This window comes from Mesocricetus auratus, unplaced genomic scaffold (assembly GCF_017639785.1).
Source record: "Mesocricetus auratus isolate SY011 unplaced genomic scaffold, BCM_Maur_2.0 Super-Scaffold_100054, whole genome shotgun sequence".
Lineage (NCBI taxonomy): Eukaryota > Metazoa > Chordata > Mammalia > Rodentia > Cricetidae > Mesocricetus > Mesocricetus auratus.
Window position 1 is genome coordinate 940,846 of NW_024429231.1, and position 19,367 is coordinate 960,212.

At 51.5% G+C, this 19,367-nt stretch overlaps 2 protein-coding genes and 1 long non-coding RNA gene across 3 annotated transcripts; 2 read left to right on the forward strand and 1 right to left on the reverse strand.

Annotated features, from left to right (window-relative positions):
- Positions 1–5,760: 5,760 nt before the first annotated feature.
- On the forward strand, positions 5,761–11,283 carry Klk9 (kallikrein related peptidase 9). Its single transcript, XM_005084795.4, has 5 exons — positions 5,761–6,461; positions 6,601–6,757; positions 8,725–8,990; positions 10,142–10,278; positions 10,602–11,283. The coding sequence occupies exons 1-5, from the start codon at positions 6,416–6,418 to the stop codon at positions 10,752–10,754; spliced, it is 759 nt and encodes a 252-aa protein (XP_005084852.1). The 5' UTR covers positions 5,761–6,415; the 3' UTR covers positions 10,755–11,283.
- LOC121136194 lies at positions 7,389–12,075 on the reverse strand. The gene is made up of 3 exons (XR_005873329.1): positions 11,974–12,075; positions 8,756–8,876; positions 7,389–7,804 (listed from the first exon to the last, which is right to left on the reverse strand). It is a non-coding gene; the product is annotated as an uncharacterized LOC121136194 (long non-coding RNA).
- A 24-nt stretch (positions 12,076–12,099) lies between these two features.
- On the forward strand, positions 12,100–18,702 carry Klk8 (kallikrein related peptidase 8). The gene is made up of 6 exons (XM_005084794.4): positions 12,100–12,200; positions 12,582–12,659; positions 13,141–13,300; positions 13,574–13,836; positions 16,978–17,111; positions 18,506–18,702. Exons 2-6 carry the CDS (start codon positions 12,590–12,592, stop codon positions 18,659–18,661), a joined length of 783 nt encoding a protein of 260 aa, XP_005084851.1. The 5' UTR covers positions 12,100–12,200; positions 12,582–12,589; the 3' UTR covers positions 18,662–18,702.
- The last annotated feature ends 665 nt before the right edge of the window (positions 18,703–19,367 follow it).

The following is a 19,367-nucleotide window of genomic DNA, read 5'->3' on the forward strand; positions in this document are numbered from 1 at the left end:
CAGGTGTTAAAAGAGAGGCACTTGGGAAGAAAGTAGTACACACCTAAAACCATGGCATGTCCTTTTTTATAATATTTACATATCTATTTGTGTGAATGCACGCAGATGTGTGTTTGTGTGTGTGTTACCATTATATGATATCTGATTATATTCATGTAATTGTGCCATTATATCTAGATGGGATCACAGGGTGGCTTCTGGGAGCACTTGGTGGAACTATAGCGCAGACGGTGCAACTCCAGATCCAGGGGGCTCATCTGTGGGGAAAGTCATCAGGAGAGGAAGGAGGCCCCAGGATGGACACACTCTGTCCTTTGGCCCAGACTACTGTGAGTTTAAAACTTTCTTTCTTTCTTTTTTTCCTTCCTTCCTTCCTTCCTTCCTTCCTTCCTTCCTTCCTTCCTTCCTTTCTTTCTTTCTTTGGTGTTGTATTTCAATACAGGATTTCTCTGTGTAGCCCTGGCTGTCCTGGCACTCACTCTGTAGACCATGATGGCCTTGAACTCACAGAGATCCTCCTGCCTCTGCCTCCCGAGTGCTAGGATTAAAGGCGTGCGCCACCACTGCCTGGCTGAGTTTAGAATTCTTATGTGAAAATATTTCTACATAAGAGAAATGTTGGAGCTAGATAGATGGTTCAGAGGTTAAGAGCACTGGCTGCTCTTCCAGAGGTCCTGAGTTCAATTCCCAGTACCTACATGGTGGCTCACAACCATCTGTAGTGAGATTGGGCCCTCTTCTGGTGTCCAGGTGTACATGCAGAAAGAAATATTGGACCAGCCAGTTCCGCAGTCCGCACGGGTGGAAGGAGAGAGGAAACACTTGCAAATTGTCCTCTGACCATCACGCAAGTACTACACTGTGGCAAACACATTCAGGAACACACCCAAAAGAAATACATGTGAAAAATATTAAGAAAGAAAGAAAAGAAGGGTCTGGAGAGAGGGCTGCTCTCCAGAGGACCTGGATTCAACCTCTAGCATCCACTTGGCAGCTCAGGACCAGCTGTAATTCCAGTTGCAGAGGCTCTGACGCTCTCTTCCAGTCTCCAGGCACGCATGTGGTGCCCAGACATACATGTAAACAGAATACCAATACACATAAAACTCAGAACTTTACAATATGGCCTGAGGAGATGGCGCAGTGGTTAAGAGTATGTGCTGCTCTTTCAGAGTACGCTGAGTTTGGTTCCCAGTACATGAGCGCCTCCTTGGCCACCTGCACTCACATCCATGTTCCCATCTACAAGCGTGCACAAATATACATGATTTTAAAATCATAAACATAACTCTTACCAACAAAACCAAAACAAACAACTCAATATGATTAATTGCACTGGGACTCCTGACTCTTAGCTAGTGAGAAACTTTAGCTGGGCTCTGGAATAAAGGGCCCCTCTTCATTATTTTCTGTGACAGAATTCTACTGGCTTGGCACCAGAGTGATAGCAACTAGCCTTAATCCTCGCTGGGCTATACTTGGCCCAGCTCCAGAAGAATTAGCACTTAGCCCTAATCAATCCTTTGTTGAGCAGATAACTTTTGTACCCTTGCCTGAGAGGTCCCCAAGGATGCAAAGGCCTGTGCCTTTGGTTCAAGGATCCTGGGAAACTGTAGTACCTAATGAATGGGGTCTTTGCACTTGGCATTGTCCTTTTGGAAGACTCATTCAAGTCGTTCTAAGCATATGGTAATCAACTGGTTAAATTGTAAATATTGAGAAAAATAGAAATGCCCTGGGCATAAGGAAAGCGCTTCAGTCCATTGGGGCTGAAGACCCCTGCAGCCTCAGAAGGCAAAGTTTATTCTCTTTTGCTTGTTTTTTTTTTTTTCTTTTCAAGACAGGGCTTCTCTGTGTATCTTTCCCTTCGCAAGGGGTCCTGACACTCACTCTGTAGACCAGGCTGGCCTCGAACTCACAGAGATCCGCCTGCCTCTACCTCCTAAGTGCTGGGATTAAAGGTGTGTGCCACCACCGCCTGGCTCTAAATTCATTCTAAAAAGTGCCTCAGAGTCTCCTTTTCGACCGACCTGCATGAACCCACACCTGTGCCATGATATCCACAACAATTTCCCCTTTGTGCCCTGCATCCCTCCCCGCCATGCATAGGTCTGATAGGAAACAGGGTTCTCCATTCCCCACTAAGTTTCGGAAGTGTCTTTTAACCACTTCCTCTCCCCCTCCCACTAGGTCATTTTTGGATCCACCCAACACCAGTTCTTCCTGTCCTGGCAGGAACCAGCCTAACTTTGGGTCTGCCTTCCCAGGGGCCCCACGCAGTATCGCACACCGGCTCCCAACCACAACAGAGCCGGCCTCCACTGTTCACTGTGCCTCCCGTTAAGGGGCTCTGAGGGCTTTGTCAAAGAGATTATTGTCCTCACCCTGATGTGGTCTATGGGTAAATGTTCTTATTCTGAAAGGCCCATGGACTTCATTACAGAGGTCCCATGAAACCGAAATGTGTTTGAGCATCCTAACTTAGCCTAGACCTAATAAAAGGGAACAGACGTCTTGGCAGAGGGGAATTTAGTTTGGGTCTTGAAGGACGAATAAGAGTTCATCAGAAAAAGGAAACAGAGAAAGGTATACACTTAATCAGCACATTTCCCTCCTTCAAACACCAATTAATTGAGACTCTTTAGTCTTCTGGGTCCAGTGTGGGAAGGACGGATAATAATGAACACGGAAAGGCCCCTGTTCTCAGCAAAGCCCACACAGGGTTAAAGTCCAGGTCAGCACATGGTGTCTGACCTACAGCTAGCTTCCTTCTGTTGTGTCTTCCCCCATCCCATCCCATAGCACGCTCAGGAAACGTCAGTCCTCTGTGTCACCTGAGGGTCTTGCAGACCAGCCTCATGTTTGGAGGTGACTCACCCCTGTCCTCTGCCAGGCCCAAGATGACTCCAACCAAGCCCTACCCCCAGGAAGCTGCTCATCAGGTCCAGAAGACAGGCAAGTCTCACATTCCTGTCACTCAGGTGTCTGTGAAGTCACTTCCTCCAGGAGGCCTTCCTGGATTGTCATAGACAAAAGTGTCCCGTGTTGGTTACTGATCTCAATGGCCCAGTCCATTTCCTCTGTGGCACGTGACAGCCTCTGTTGTCTTGTTTGTGTCTTTATTTGATAACATCCTCCCTATCCCACACTCTGCTTCAATCCCACTGCCCTCAAACAGAGATACCGGCTATGTTCGACTCGTGCATATTAAATAAGATAATAGAAGCAAATCTCTTATTTAAGTCCAAGCTATTGAGGGCTGGAGGTGGCTCAGTGGCTTAGAACACTGAATGTTCTTTCAGAGGATCCAGACGCAGTTCCCAGCACCCGCATGGTGGCTCACAACCATTCATAACTCCAGTTCCAGGGGATCCAATGCCTTCCTGTGACCTCTGCAGGTACCAGGTGTGCACACTACGTGCACGCGCGCGCACACACACGCACACATCCAGGAAAATATTCATGCCATAAAACAATCCCACTCTAGATGGCTGGGCTGTCCAGATGGCTCGGTGGGTAAAGGTGCCTGCTGCCAAGCCTGAGGGCCTGAGATTCATCCCCAGGACCCACAGAGTGGAAGGAGAGAAATGACCCCCACAGACTGCTCTGTGGCCTCCACACATGTTCTGTTTCATGCCCACATAAAAGAAATTAAATAAACATAATTGTTAGGAGTAGCTGAGATGGCTCAGTAGTTGAGAGGCCTTTGCTGCTCTGTTCTGAGAACCATAGCAGGACCCGGCACTAAAAAACACCTGCAACACACAAAATAAATCTTTTTTTCAAAGGATAGCTATTAACATGTGTTTTCTTTTTTTCTCTCTCTCTTTTGGTTTGGTTTTTGGAGACAGGGTTTCTCTGTGTAGCTTTGGAGCCTGTCCTGGAACTTGCTTTGTAGACCAGGTTGGCCTTCAACTCCCAGAGAAAGTGCTGGAATTAAAGGCATGTGCTACCACCACCCAAGTAACACATACTTTTTAAAAGATCTATTCTATCTTTATTTGCGCGCGCGTGTGTGTGTGTGTGTGTGTGTGTGTGTGTATGCAGATGAGCATTACCTTCAGATGCCAGGGCATCAGATCTTCCAGACTGGAGTTATAATCCACAATATAGGCTATTGGGAACCATCTGATGTATGTGCTGAGAATTGAATTGAATCTTTTGAAGAGCAGCAAGTGCTCCTAACCATGGATCCATCTCTCCAGCCCCTAGAATATACTCCTAAAGCACATATCTAGTCCTTAGCCTACAGCATGCAGTCCCAGCTCTCAGAGACAGGCACAGCTGATTGGGGAGTAGCAGTGCCCTTGGCTGCCGGGCGCATGAAGACTGTGTAGGGCTCTGTGGTGGATGAGAAGACAGCTTGTTTTTCACACAGCAGGCGCTTTTTGTGTCTGTGTGTGCAATGCTCATGTGTACATGTGTGTATGTGCATGTGCAGGCCAGAGGTCCACATCATTTGTCTCTATTACTTTCCACCCTTTCTTCCTTTTGCAAATATCAGTCTTTAACTTAAACAATTATTTATCTACTTAGTGTGTGTGGGTGTTTTGCCTGCACGTATGTCTGTGCACTATGTGTGAATGCAGTGTCCAAGGACACAAGAAAAGGATGTCATCCCCTGGAGCTGGACAGTGTGAGCCACCGGGTGGCTGCTGGGAATTGAGCCAAGACCCTCTGGAGGAGCAGCCAGTGCTCAGGATCCCTGAGCCCGCTCCTAGCCCGCTGCCTCTTCCTATTACACTTTATTATTTTTACTTTGCGTGCCTGTGCGCGGGATGTGGGCGGAGTGATATGTGGAGGGAGACGACACGTAAGGATCGGTTCCCTCTTCCTTCCACCAGGTGGTACTGAGGATCAAACCAGGTCAAGTCTGGCAGCAAGCGTGTCTACCCACTGAGCTTTCTCATTGGCTCTCCTTGGTTTTTGAGACAGAGCTGCCCACTGAACCTAGAGCTCACAGATTGACTCGCCTGGCTGGCCAGCAAGCCCCCAGGATCTGTGCTGGGGTTTAATGCATGTGAGCCATGTGCCTGCTTGTTTGTGTGTGTTGTGTTGTGCGTATGTATGTATGTGCGTATTACTATGTGTGTTCATGTGTTCGCGATCGAGTGTGTGTGTGTGTGTGCACGCGCATGTGTGTGTTTTAAACAGGGCGCTGGGGACTGAGCTCAGGTTTGCACAGCAAGTACTTTAACCCACGGAACCATCTCCCCAGGCATTCTTATGAGAGTAACATCTGTTCACTTGTGCCACCGCCTCCTCCCTGAAGCTTTGGTTACTACTGTCATTTAACAGCCCCAACAACTAAGCCATGCATCCAGTCTTTACCCCTAAGAAAACTGGGCACAGATGGTCCAGCTCAAAGTGCAATGTCATAGGGAAAGGGTGTTCCAGGGAGCAAATTTCAACCAGATATTCAGGCTCCTGGGCAGCAGAAAGTGTGTGTGGTGCTGGTCAGGGCCAAGTCAGCCTTGGCCTAGAGAAATCACGGAAGGCATGTCAGCAGAGGGGCGTCTAGGTTGGGTCTTGAAGATGATTAAGAGTTTATCAGAAAAAGAAGGATATGGAGAAGGACATTCACTCAATCATTAGCATCTTTGGAGGACTCCAAAGAGCCACACCCAGAACAGGGTGATACTGGGGACAGGAATGAGTCAGACCCAGACTGGAATCTTCACCCTGTGCTGGGATGGAAAAGCAGGAAAGACAAAACAGGAGTGGGGGATAGTTAAGAACAACACATCAGGCGTGAGGTTCTGGGAGTGTGTTAGAGGAGAGGGGAGACGGGAAGAGACTTGAGCTTGGTTGCAGAGAAGTTGAGCCCCTGGGTTCTCACTGTGCTTGGAACCATGGGGAAGGTTATGACAGGAGCGGGTTGGTCCAGATGGTACCAGATTTCTCAACACCACAGGAGAGGCCCCTGTGCTTGAGGGAAGGAGCCCTGATCCCAGTCCCAGAACAGGTTTGGTTTGGTGGAGAGACCTTCATTGAGAGATTCATTCATTCTCTCTCAGACATTCATACTCATATTCTCTCTCTGCTCTCACTTCCTCTTCCTTCTTCTTTCCCCTTCTCCCCACTCCCCTTCTCCTCATCCTGAACCCAGATCTCACAGCCTGAGGTCATGGGAAGCGAACCCCCACCCTCTTAAGGCTCTGAAGAACCTCTCCAAGATCCAGCACACTCCCCATTTAGCCCATTCTGCTGAGCTAGGAGCCCATGGAGAGTCCCCTTGCGCCCACCTTCCCTCCCAGAGGACCCTGGCATCAGGCCTTCCCCCTCCCCCGGGGACATTTCTCAACCCTGATTAATCACAGGGGCGGCCCCAGGGAGGAGGAAGGAAGATCTCTATGGCTTACCATAAAGAAGGCCAGGCGCCCAGCTGCAGGCCGCTGGACCTGCGCCCAAGGTCATGAAGCTGGGACTCACCTTCTTGGTGTTGCTGTCTCTGCTGGCAGGTGAGAAGCCTAGCTCTGCTCCCTCAACCCCATGCTACCTGATGCGATGTCCTCTGCACCCTGGACTCCCCAGCATCTTCCTCCCCGAGCTCTCCCCAGCCTGCTGTCTCTGACCCCTGCGCCCTCCACTGCACCCCAGATCACTGTGGAGCCGACACCCGTGCCGTGGGAGCCCGGGAATGCCAGCGCCACTCTCAGCCTTGGCAGGCGGGCCTCTTTTACCTCACCCGACAGCTCTGCGGAGCCACGCTCATCAGCGACAGATGGCTACTCACAGCTGCCCACTGTCGAAAGCCGTGAGTGTTCAGGGCCGGCCAGGCCCAGCGGGAGCCGGGAAGCAGGAGGAGGGAAAGGGCTGAGGTGGAGGGTTGGGGGCTCAGGGTTGGAGGCAGGAGGGGTCTGACACCAGGCCATGACTCTTAGGGTCCTGCTCAGAGACCTTATTTTAACACTCAACATGTAGGCTCTTCAGGGCCTGCTGTGTAGTCTTGGTTGTCCTGGAACTTACAATGTAGATCAGAGTGGTCTGGAACATAGAGATCCACAGACATCTGCCTTCCCAGAGTGCTGGGATTATATGCTGGACCAACCAGGAATTCAAGATCATTCTCAGTTAAAGAAAGAGTTCTAAAGAAGCTGGGATACATGCAACTCTGTCGAGAGAGAGAGAGAGACAGAGACAGAGACAGAGACAGAGACAGAGAGACAGAGACAGAGAGAACACAAAAGAGAGAAGATGAAGAGAGAAAAGAGTGATGGGAGAGGAGGGGGTAAGGGATGAAAGAGAGATAAATGGAGAAAGACCTAGAGAGACAGACAGGAGAGAAAGGAAAGATGGAAGGGAAATTCTAGAATCCTATATCAGAAATTATTAGAGTTTTCAGTCAGTGCTTGGAATAGAGGGAATTCTAGAAGCTTAGACTAATGAACATGTAAATCTGGTGGGTTTAATGTCCCAGAATCCCACTACTGCAGAATCTTATGAAGTAAGAGGGCTTCTCTCAGGTGCTCTTGACTGTGGATGCCTAAAGTTTTCTAAATCAAATGTTTAGAGACAGCTAGACTGACGGAACTCCTGTCTTACTGTCCTAGATAGCTAGACTGACAGAACTCCTGTCTTACTGTCTTGAACTGCTGGACTGACAAAACTCTTGTCTTACTGTCCTGGACTACTGGGAGTCTAGAATCTTTGAGCATTAGGTTTAATACAATCTTCAAATCTTGGATTTTTTTTTCAGACAGGATTCACACAGTCCAGGCTGGCCTTGAACCTGCTATGCAGCCAATGATGTCCTTGAACTCCTGGTCTTCTTGTCTCTGCCTCCTGAGTGCTGGATGACAGACTTTGTGATGAAATGAGACACAGAATGTTAGGAGTGTGGATCTAAACAGTTCCCTTAAATTGAGCATCGCAGAGTCCCAGAAAGACTGGGAATGAGGGATTAGGCTCTTAAAACTCTAGGATCCTGACTCTGAGTGTTCTAGAGTCCTGGACCTCCTGAAGTGAAAGAAATCTCTGTTTATTGTCCCTGGCGAAGGTCACCCAGGCTGTTCCAACATTCTCACCAGGAATTTCCCAAGATGCATCCCTCCAATATGGGTACCATCTTGGGCTGAGAGAGTGATGTATTGATTTAGCCCCCCCATAAGAGGAGAAAAGGCAGGGGTGCGGAGATGGAAGAACAGCCAGGGAGCTAGATGGCACTACAGGGCTAGCTTCTGCACCCCAGGGTGTCAGAGATGGGTAGACATAGAAATAACCTTATACTCCCCAAACCCTGAGTTTTCAATCATCACCATCAAAGGTTGGAGGTTAGGGGACATGGAGACCTTAGACAGTTCCCAAATGTCCACAACACAGACTCAGACCAGAACAAGTTTTCTGGGGCTGCAGCAAGAAGAAATGCCTGGGCAATAAAGGAAGTTACAGGGAGGAGTGGCTTAAGGCCTCTTGGAAAACTTGGAAGTTTTCCATGTCCCCTCCATACACACATTGAAACACTTAAAGCCACTCCCACAGAAGCCACCAGACCTGTGGGGGCAGGGGCGGGGTAGTTTTGTGTGGTAGGTGGGGTCCCCATGCATCCACAAAGTCCCAGTGGGCCCAGGTCACCACTGAGGCCCCAGGTCAGGTAGAGAAGAAGGTGGTTGAGTCCACAAAGTAGGCTAAGAGCCTCAGAGAGGTTGTATGGCTGTGGAGGGGCTCACAGTACTGGGGGACTGAGCCACCCATTCCCAGCCTGATCTCTGGTGTGTCCCATAGGTACTTGTGGGTCCGGCTCGGGGAGCATCACCTGTGGCAGTGGGAGGGCCCCGAGAAGCTGCTTCTGGCCACGGATTTCTTCCCCCATCCTGGGTTCAATGCGGATCTCTCTGCCAATGACCACAATGATGACATCATGCTGATCCGGCTACCTAGGAAGGTCCAGATGAGTGCAGCTGTGCAGCCCCTCAACCTCAGCCAGAGCCTCCCGAACGTGGGCTCCCAGTGCCTTATCTCTGGCTGGGGCAGTGTGTCCAGCTCCAAATGTACGGACACTCCCTTGAGTCTGCTCATTTCTTACCATGCGCCCTCTGTTTTTCCTCTCCCTCCATCTCCTCCTCCTCCTCCATTTTCTCCTCCCCTTTCTCTTCCATCTCCCCCTCCTTCCTCATCCTCCATCTTCTTTCTCCTCTCCTCCTCCTTCCCTTCCCCCTCTTCCCTTTTTCCTTCTCCTCTCCTCCTCCTTTTCCTTTTTCCTCTTCATCCCCTCCCCCTTTCTTTCCTCCGTAGCCTTCCCCCTGGAAAGTGTCTCCTAGCCTAGCTCCAGGGAGAGACCTTGTCTCAAGGGAATGAGTAGAGTGACAGATCAGGAGGCTCTGGCCTCTGTGTGCTCATACAAGCCATGTACACTCCATACATGTGCACATACCACATGTATGCACACAGAAAATCCAAGGCAGAGTATGGTACATGCCATTGATCCCAGGACTTGGCAGGCAGCAGCAGGCCGCTATCTCTAGGAATTTGAAGCCAGCCTGGTCTGCATAGAAAGTTCTAGCCAAGGCTTGGTAGTGAGGTGTTTCAAAAATAAAAAATAAGTATAAATAAACAAATAATAAAATTCAAAGAATGGGCAAAAAGGTGTTCATACTCTCAAAATAGTACCCACTTGGCAGGGTCAATAATACAGGCTGCCCCTCAGAGTAGTAGTAGAGGCTACACCCCAGAGATCTTTATCTGTGAGAAACCAAGTACTCGCACTGTGCTGTCCACCCCTGCAACTTCTCTGGACCCCTTTCTCTGCGTGTCTGCCTTGCCATCTGTCTGTGATGATAGTTTTCCCTCAGGAGTGTCCATCTCCATCCCTGGTCTCTATTCACCCCACCCCTGTGAGGTGCACACACACACACACACACACACACACACACACACACATCTTCCTGTTCCTCTCCCTTACACACACACACACACACACACACACACACACATCTTCCTGTTCCTCTCCCCTCTCCCTTTTAGTCTCCCCCCTCTTAGACACCTGTTCTTCTCCAGCCTTGTGACTGTCTGGGTTGACATCTCTTACCTCCATCTTTGAGCCTTGGCCCTGTGGCCCTGGGAAGGGCTGAAGGGAAGGTTCTAGAGGGTGCTGCCCAGGATTCTGGGAGCATCCTTCATCCTCTGCCTTCTTCCCCAACAGTACAGTACCCAATGACACTGCAGTGTGCCTACATCAGCATCCTGGACAACAAACTTTGTCGCTGGGCTTACCCAGGTCACATCTCCGAGAAGATGCTGTGTGCTGGCTTGTGGGAGGGAGGCCGAGGCTCCTGCCAGGTGAACCACCTCCTGCAGGGAGATGCAGGCCTTTTTCTAGACCTTAGGGCGGAGATAGCTGGAAGCCCAGACGCCAGGACCTAAGGAAGAAGGGTCCTGGGGATCCAGGCTGAGTTCTAGGGGATTCGGGGAGTCCAAGATGCTACATGGTGGGGTCGGGGAGGGGGTGAGGTCTGTGAGGTTTTATTCCTGGGTCTGAGGGAAGAGAGACTGCAAACCACCTCGGGGGTGTTGAACGGCAGGAACCAGAAGGCTCTCTCAGAAAGAAGCTTTGATTCTCATGAACAGACCCAGCTAACAGCTCTGCTCTTCACCACTCACAGGGTGACTCTGGGGGACCTCTGGTGTGCAACGGAACCCTGGCGGGTATAGTGTCTGGGGGATCTGAGCCTTGTTCCAGACCCCAGAGACCCGCTGTCTATACCAGCGTATGCCACTACCGGGACTGGATTCAAAAAACCATGGAAGAAAACTGAGTCCATGCTAAGGACAGACTGGAGAGGACGATGGAAGCAGGACGGGAAGATACTGTAGGACTCCACAGCCCCAGCTGCTCTCCCTAGCCTCCCTGTCACAACCCTGGACGCTGAAACTCCGCCCCCTCAGGCTCTGCAACCGACTCCACTCCTTAGGCTCCGCCCCAAGACTCCACCTCTTAGGTCACTCCGCTCCCAGGCAAATCAATTATAACACGACCACGCCCCCTCAGAGACACTCCAGACTACATGACTTTAATCACCACTCTCTGGAGTAGCCCAGCCCTTAAGATCACCGCCAAGAAATATCTTTCACTAAACAGCTGCATCCCTCCAAATTTTACCGTGTAGGATGCCTTCTCTGGACTCCACCCCGCGTGGCCCCACCTCTGGTGATGCCAGGCCTACGTTAACTTCAGGCAGTTTGGGGTTCTACCCAGGCCGTGTTGTGGGTTTGATGAGGGGATGGTGGGGGCATTGATCTTTCCAGAGCCACTGAATGAATGAGAATAAAGCATAGGGGCGGTGACTTCCTATCTCCTGTGATGTGGGGTGAAGGCGGCTCGCACGTGGGAAGGAAAGGGCAAATCAGGGAACCGACACCAGCCGAACCTTTGCGCTGACCCTAACAGCAGGCCTATTGCTGCACATTGGGACTTCAGCCAGGGCTTGTCCCGCCGCCCCAGGGAGAAGGGGAAACCAGGTCACAGCGCCACCCGAACCTGCCTACCCAGATGCCCCGGCCGGCTGCTGATCCACCCTCAAAGTCCCCAACCAGAACACACGCCTTCCCCACCTTCCACAAAACTCAGTTCCGACAGAAATAGTACCCTGCTCCCTGTAGCCCTGGAGAACACCCCAGCCCTCCTCCTTCAGATTCAGCAGCCCTCCGTCCTTCCTCAGACCCAGAGGTTCAGACGAGCTATTCAAAGCTCAGCTCACTTCTCTCGGGCTCAGGGATTTAGGCTCCACCTTCCTCCCTCACACTCGGGTTCAGGCTCCGGTCCGCCTCCCTCAGACCCAGAAATCCAAACACCAGCCCTCTTCCCTGCGACTCAAAGGTGCCACACGACCCAGCCCTCCTCCCTCAGACCCAGGGGTCCAGAACCAGCCTCCTCCCTCAGACGCCAGAGACCAGATTCTAGCTGCCTCCGTCTCCCTGGCCCAGCTCTTTCCGTTCTAGCCCGGGGGTCCGGTGCGTAGCCCCTCCAGACCTCACCTTGGCTTCCGAGACTCCGGCCCCTCTTCCTAAAGTCCTTGCAGCCCCCGCCCCTCCTCTCGCGCTTGCGGGCTCAGCCGCACCGCCGCCAGCTGCTGGCAGGAGGCGGAGCCATGGGCAGGGCCTCCTAGTTAAAAGGCTGCAAAATCGTGCACCCAACACACCGAAGAAAGTCCGGGGGCCTCTTCCACCGAGTCCGAGTGACCCCGCCCCCTGCATTCTGGAAGGTGAGGCGCAGAGGTCCCCAGTCACGGATCTCAGGCGCAGGGATCTCCCCCTCCCCTGAGCCCAGGCCCCCCAAGCCTCATATCCTTTCGCTCAGGACCTTCTAGCGGGCCTCCGAGCTCCATCCTCCCCAGGAGGTTGGAGTCACTGCCTCAGATCTTTCTCCGCCATCCCACGAGTGGGCCTGAGCTCCTTCCTTCAGAATGTCGGGAGCCCTGCGGGCAAGCTGTCCCCCGCAGAGAAATTCCGGGATCTAGAGCTCTGCCCCAGCTTCCTCGGACCCCACAACTCCATCCTCCGGAAACACCTCCTTCCCCTCGTTCCCAAAACAAGATCTCAGGCTCCTCCCTCGGACGTCCTCTGAGCTCCACCCTCTTCCTCAGAGACCACCATGGGATGCCCCCCACCCTGTGCAACCCAGAAGTGGATCTTTGTGTCTCTGCTGATGGGAACGTGGGCAGGTGAGATGGATAGGTGCGACCACCCAGGGCCTGCAGTAGGGTAGGAGTTACCGGACCCTGAGTGAGCGCCTGCTGACACGGGTGTGCATGTGGTGGGCTTGGGGAACTGAGGAGTTTTCTCGGGAGTGGGTAGAGCTCGCAGCATAATGGTGGCGGTAGTGGGTTGAGTTTCCCGTAGGTGCATGGCTGCGAAGGGGACTCTTGTTGGCTGTCACACAAGGAACGGGATTTGAATGTGGGGACGTATAAAGACCCACCTAGATATATGTGGAGGCACCAGAAGCCGTGCTAGTGTTGATGATTCTCAAGTATCAATGAGTTTACATGTGCGGCCATGTGGCCGTGTTCCAATGGATGCCAGGACCTTATCTGTTGAATTTGTAAGAGATGACATGCAGAGGAACTGGCCTGTGTGTCCATTTGAACCCACAGTGGCTTTCCTGGCCCTGACTCTGCCCCACCCTTCTCCCTCCTGATGCAGGACTCACCAGAGCTCAGGGCTCCAAGGTCCTGGAGGGCCGGGAGTGCAAACCCCACTCGCAGCCTTGGCAGACAGCCTTGTTCCAGGGCCCACGACTTGTCTGCGGGGGTGTCCTGGTAGGAGACAAGTGGGTCCTCACTGCAGCCCACTGCAAAAAACAGTGAGTGGTGGGCTGGGCACAGAGGGGTGGTGTTGGTGGGAAGCGGGTGAGGCTCGGAGGAGGAGGAGGAGGAGGGGGAGGAGGAGGAGTGGGGGGGAGGTTAGAGCCCTGGTCTGAGCAAGGAGGGCTAGGGAGCACTGCTGGATCTGGGTCGGACAGGCTAGGACCTATACTCCTGGGCTAGGTGGAAGACGATTGGGTTCTGAAGGAGAAGGATGGGAGGGAATGCCTACATGCCTCCAACTCCTGCCTGCCCCCAACCCCTCTGTGCAGGAAGTACTCAGTGCGCCTGGGCGATCACAGCCTGCAGAGCAGAGACAGGCCGGAACAGGAGATCCAGGTGGTTCAGTCTATCCAGCACCCTTGTTACAACAGTAGCAACCCTGAGGATCACAGTCACGACATCATGCTCATTCGAATGCGCCGTTCAGCAAACCTTGGGGACAAAGTGAAGTCCATCAAACTGGCCAATGAGTGTCCCAAAGTTGGCCAGAAGTGCACCATATCCGGCTGGGGCACTGTCACCAGTCCTCGAGGTAATGAGATGGGCCCTAACTAAGAGGGTGATGAGAAGGCAGGCAGCCCGGTGGACCCCAAGCCATTGCAGACCTCGTCTCCCAACACTCCCTGACCCCCCCCCAAGGGTGGATGATGAAACAGGAAAGTCACCACCACGTTAAGTGTTGTGGAGAAGGGGACAGAACGATGGGGCTTGCGGGCAGGACTGTAAGTAAATTGCTTGCTGAGCAAGGGTGAGGACCTGAGTTCAGATCCCCAGCGCCCACATTAAAGCCACGTGTAGCAGTGTGCACTAGCAAGCCCAATGCTGGGAGGTGGAGATAGGTGGGTCCCAGGGTTCATTAGCCATGCAGCATAGCCTAAAGGGTGAGATGCCTTCAACGAGAGACCCTGTGTCGGTACATATATGTGGTGAAGCGGAGGTACTGTTTGGTTTTTTTAAACTATATGTATTTATTTGTGTGTTCGTATATGAGCATGTGTACATATGCACGCCCAGGCACACATGTAAAGGTCAGAGGGCAATCTGTAGGAATCAGTTATTTCCTTCCACCCTATGGATTCTAGTGGTTGTGAGGCTTGACAGCAGTACCTTCACCCGCTGAACCACCTCACCAGCCCGGGGAGCAGAGAGACTGGTGGATCCCCGGGACTCTGGCCAGACAGCATAGCTGAATTGTTGTCTCAAAGAGCAAGGTGGACTCCATCTTGAAGATCAACACCATTGATTAACATACACACACACACACACACACACACACACACACACACACTCATTCACCTGTGGCCCACATTAGAAACCTTGAACGATAGATAATGGGAAAGAGATTAAACAGGTTATTAATGTTAAGTAGAATTCAAAGAAAGAAAAAGGAAAACAAACCTTTCCTCCATGTTGTATACCCTTCCATTTTATATAACCTTCCCAGTAGACTCAGGCGCAAGCTCTAGCCTGACCCTGACCTTCTTTCCCGTTCCCCAGGGTCCAGACCCTTCATCGTCCCCCAGCCTCCATGCTGCAAGGGGGTCCAAACTCCCTTCTTACGCATGAGCCACACTCCAGTCTCTTAGGGACTTTGGCACATCTAGAATGCACCTCAGCTTATAACTTCCCAGCGGCAACAGGTGGGGCTCGGCTCAGGGAGACAATGGGCCTTCCAGGAATTGGCCATGCCAGCAATCAGGTCCCTACATGTCTGACTTCTACCAGGACTGTGTGGCTTGGAAATGTATGCTGAGGAAGTGGGCGGATCTTCCCAGCAGCCCCGGGGAGCCAGTTTCCACCCCTGCCTCATTTCCTCCAGTGTGTTTGGGGAGTCAGCATCCAATTGGCAGTGCGCTCCATGAGGGTTCCGTTTTCTTTAGTTTTGATTGTATTTTACCTATTGTGTGTGTGCATGTGTGTGTTCTACAGTGTGCCAGTGAAAGTAGGGACAGCCTGTGGGGTTTCTCTCCTTCCACCACGATGGCCCAAGGATCAAAGCCAGGCCATCAGGCTTGAGGCTTGACTCTCTGAGCTCTCTTTCCCAGACTCATCTGTGTTCTTTGTTATATTTATTTATTTTTATTTTATGTGTATGAGTGTTTGCCTGGATGTCTGTGTACCCCATGCATGTGGTGCCTGCAGAGGCCCGGGAAGTCCTGGCCTGGAGTTAGATAGCACGTGGTGGCGGGGAGCAGAACCCGGTGATCCTAGCCCAGTCTGTTTTGTTTTGAGATTGGCTCTCTGTGTTGTGCAACTCTGGCTATCCTGGAATTATGTAGACCAGGCTGGCCTCGAATTTCCAGATAATCACCTGCTTTAGTCTCCCAAGTTCAGGTATTAAAGGTGTTCGCCACTATTCCCGGCCCCATCTGTTCTTGGTGCGTGGAAGTTCCCTGAGACCCCGGAAATGCTTGGTAAACGTTCTTGCGTGGATGAATGAATGACAAAATGAATGAATGCATCCTGACCCCTTCAAAGCACTGTGAACGTTACATGAGATTTTGAGCAGACAGACTTTGGATCTTTTACTTGTCTTCTTAAAAGGAATTTATAGCAAGTTAATTGTAATTCCAGTCATTAATTTTTTTTTGTCACTATTAGAACTGACCTGAGGGCCTTGCACTTGGTAGGCAGATGCTATACCACTGAGTCAGGCTCCCTGTCCCCCACTCAGGGATTCTGGGCAGGGGCTCTACACATCCACAGTCAGCCATTAACATTTATTAAACAGCCAGGATGCCCAAGATACTGAGGTAAACGCCTGCACAGCCATGAAGTCATGAGCAAACTAGATGACTCTTAAGGAGCTCATCTTAGTTGGGCGATAGAATAAAAAATCAGACACATGTAAGGAAGTATCAGAGGCCAGTGCTGTGGAGGAAGTAGTGGAGGGTGAGCGACCAGAGCATCCTGTGAGGGAACACAGAGCTATCCCGCCAGGTACTCAGGCGACCGAGGCTGAGCATCTCAAGGTCAATGTCAGGCTAAGCAGCTTAATGAGGGTCATAAAATAAAAATGAACTAAGAAGTGTGATGTGACACGCACACTTGTCACCCCAATACTTGAACGGTGGAGGCTATGCAGAGAGTTGGAAGCCAGCCTTGGCTACATGAAACTGCCCTTAAAAGAAACAAAATTAAGGAAAAGGGTTTGGAAATGTAGCCCAGCGATACAGTGCCTGCCTAGTGTGCTTGAACTCAGCTTGCACTCTCTCCTCTCTCTCTCCTTCTCTCTTTCCTCTCCATTCCCCACTCCCTTCTGTCTCGCTCTCTCTTTCTCTCTCCCTCTCTCTGCTCCCTCCCCATACACACTCACAGGTGTCGGCAGACAGGTGTACTTAATCGGAATGGCCAGGAAGGGCTCCGAGGAGGAGAAGATGTTTGGGAAAAGCAGACTATAGACGAAATCAAGGACCTAGTGACCTAGTGACAAGAAAGTTAGGGAGAGGACAGGATGTGCCACAGAGAGGTACTACAAAATTCCCCTCCATCGTCTGCCCTAGATTTAAATATGACTGAAAGCAAGAAACGAAATGTAAGACTCAAGGGCTGCTGTCTAGACAGACAAAGGCACACGGGCACTGGTGTGAGAAGTCACCGGCCCTGTGGGAGGTCCAGTGCAGATGGGATGGAGGGAAAGGGTTCCTGTTTCTTCCCACCTCTTCCTCCTCAGAGAACTTTCCAGACACCCTCAACTGTGCCGAAGTGGAAATCTATTCCCAGAACAAGTGTGAGAAGGCCTACCCAGGGAAGGTAACCGAGGGCATGGTCTGTGCCGGCAGCAGCAATGGGGCTGACACCTGCCAGGTGAGTAACCTCTGAAGTTGCCCCTCACTGGATGGGGAGGTGAAGCAAACAATTAGTACACAGAGAAGCTGTGCCATCCCGGCAGAGTTCAGAGAAAGCTAGCTACTCCCAGAAGGTCACACAGCGGGGTGGGCGTTAGAGGCTCAGGAGCCTTGCTGGTCACATCCTTTTCCCGTTAGTCTTTGTCTACTGTGGAGATGTGACAGAGGGTATGGAGGACATTCTGAGCCTAAGGATTAGGCAATGCTTTGCTCCCAGCCGTGGTTCTCTAAACCGGTGTGGTTTCTGTCACTGGGTTCCCAAGGGAGGCTTCCTTCTGTCATTTTGTCCTTGGGGATCAGCATTGCCTTCCCAGTTGGTCAGGGAGTGGAATTAGAGACTTCCAAGGCTGCCCCCCACCGTGACCTCCCCTCCTGCCCTCATGGGATTGGTTTCCAAAGATGTCATGTTCTCCTTCCTGTCAGCTGCACCGCATCCGTGTCCTTACGACTTCCCCGGCTTTGACCCCTCATGGAAGCTCCAACCCTTCACTAATGATTAGTGTCAAGGGCAGATCTTTCTTCTTTGTTGGCCATCAGTGATGCTGTTCCTGTCGCTGACAGTCCAGCCTGCCTTAGACACCATGCTCTGTCCACAAAGATCCCCTCCCCTGCCATCCCCCCTGAGGGATTGGTTCTGTGCATGAGGGAGGAGTCATTCCCTTTGTCTCCCTGGGGACCCTGGCCTTTCTTTCGTGCTCCCCAGCTGGAGTTTCTAGCTGAGTCCCCCTTTAGAAAGCCTGGTATCTCCTGGGTAAATTAGACTTTGGACACTTGACTCTCTTCCCTCATTGGTCAGGAATTTGACCATCAGCATTAGAACTCTTCTCTGCACTGGAAACTTTCTCCCTCTGGACCACCACATTCCATTCCCATTCACTATAAGGAACCAACCATGCCTCCATGCTGAGGAACTGGCTACAGGGCCAAGAGACGTGGCTCTTGGGAAAGTGTTTGCCTACCACACACAAAACTCTGGGTTCCACCCCCAGCACCCCAGCACTGCAGACACTGGGTGTGGTGGTGCATGCTGCCATCCCCGTACTTGAGAGGTGGAGGCAAGAGAATCAGAAATTCAGGGTCAGTCTCAGCTACATAGGGGGTTTGGGGCACCTGGGCTACAGGAGACTATATCTCAAAACTAAATACTGAGGGATTCAATGCAAGGTGCCTCCGCAGGTAAAGTCACTTGATACGCAAGCCCAACAACCTGCCTTTGATCCCCAGAACCCAGGGGACCTCTGATCTCCATGCGCCACGTTAGATAATAAAATACAATCCAACGTTTTAAATGCTGGGTGCAGAAGGGAAAGAATGTGGGCATTCTAAGGCAAATACAACTCTGCCCCTCCTCAGGGCGACTCAGGAGGTCCTCTGGTGTGCAATGGAGTGCTCCAAGGCATCACATCCTGGGGCTCAGACCCCTGTGGGAAACCTGAAAAACCCGGTGTCTACACCAACATCTACCACTACCGTGATTGGATCCACAAGACCATGAACAACAGGGACTGATCATGGTGATGGAGATGTCAATAAACGTCACCTTTGGCTGACTGCTGGACTGTATTCTGGCCTGTATTTGGGGAGGAGGGGAAAGGGCTACACTTTGCTAACAAACTTGGTGGTGGGGGGACTAGGTCCCTGTGGCTCCTGTACCCATCGCGTTGCCTGAGTGACTATACAAGGACTTGGGGGACTTGGGCACGGTAGCACACATCTGTCGTCCAAGCACTCAGGAGGTTGAGGCTGGAGGATAGCCTCAGCAACATGGTGTGCTCAGGGCCAGCCTGGGCTATAATGAGACCTTGCTTTAGAAAGGAGGAGGAGAAGACAACTTTGGTTAGTGAAAGAGTTGCTTCAAAGGATCAAAAATTTGTAAGAATTTTCAAATATTCAGCGTTCTGGCTTTATGAAAGAAAAGATGTTTTATTTTTTCCTTCCCAACTCCCTTATGAGAGATAGGGCTTCATTATACAGAGCAGGCTGGCCTCAAATTCACACTGCTGATGCCTCAGCCTCTTGAGTGCTGAGGTGCTGGGAGACTACCATCACACTTCGATTCTCCATTATGTTTTCATGCTTCAGATCCTGGTGCTAGGGATTGGTCTCCAGGCTTTTCCCATGTCAGGCAAGTGCTTTACCCCGGAATTATGTCTCTAGCCCCTCACTGGGTGGGCCTAGGCAGAAGCTCTGCCATCGAGTCACACCCCAGCCCCTC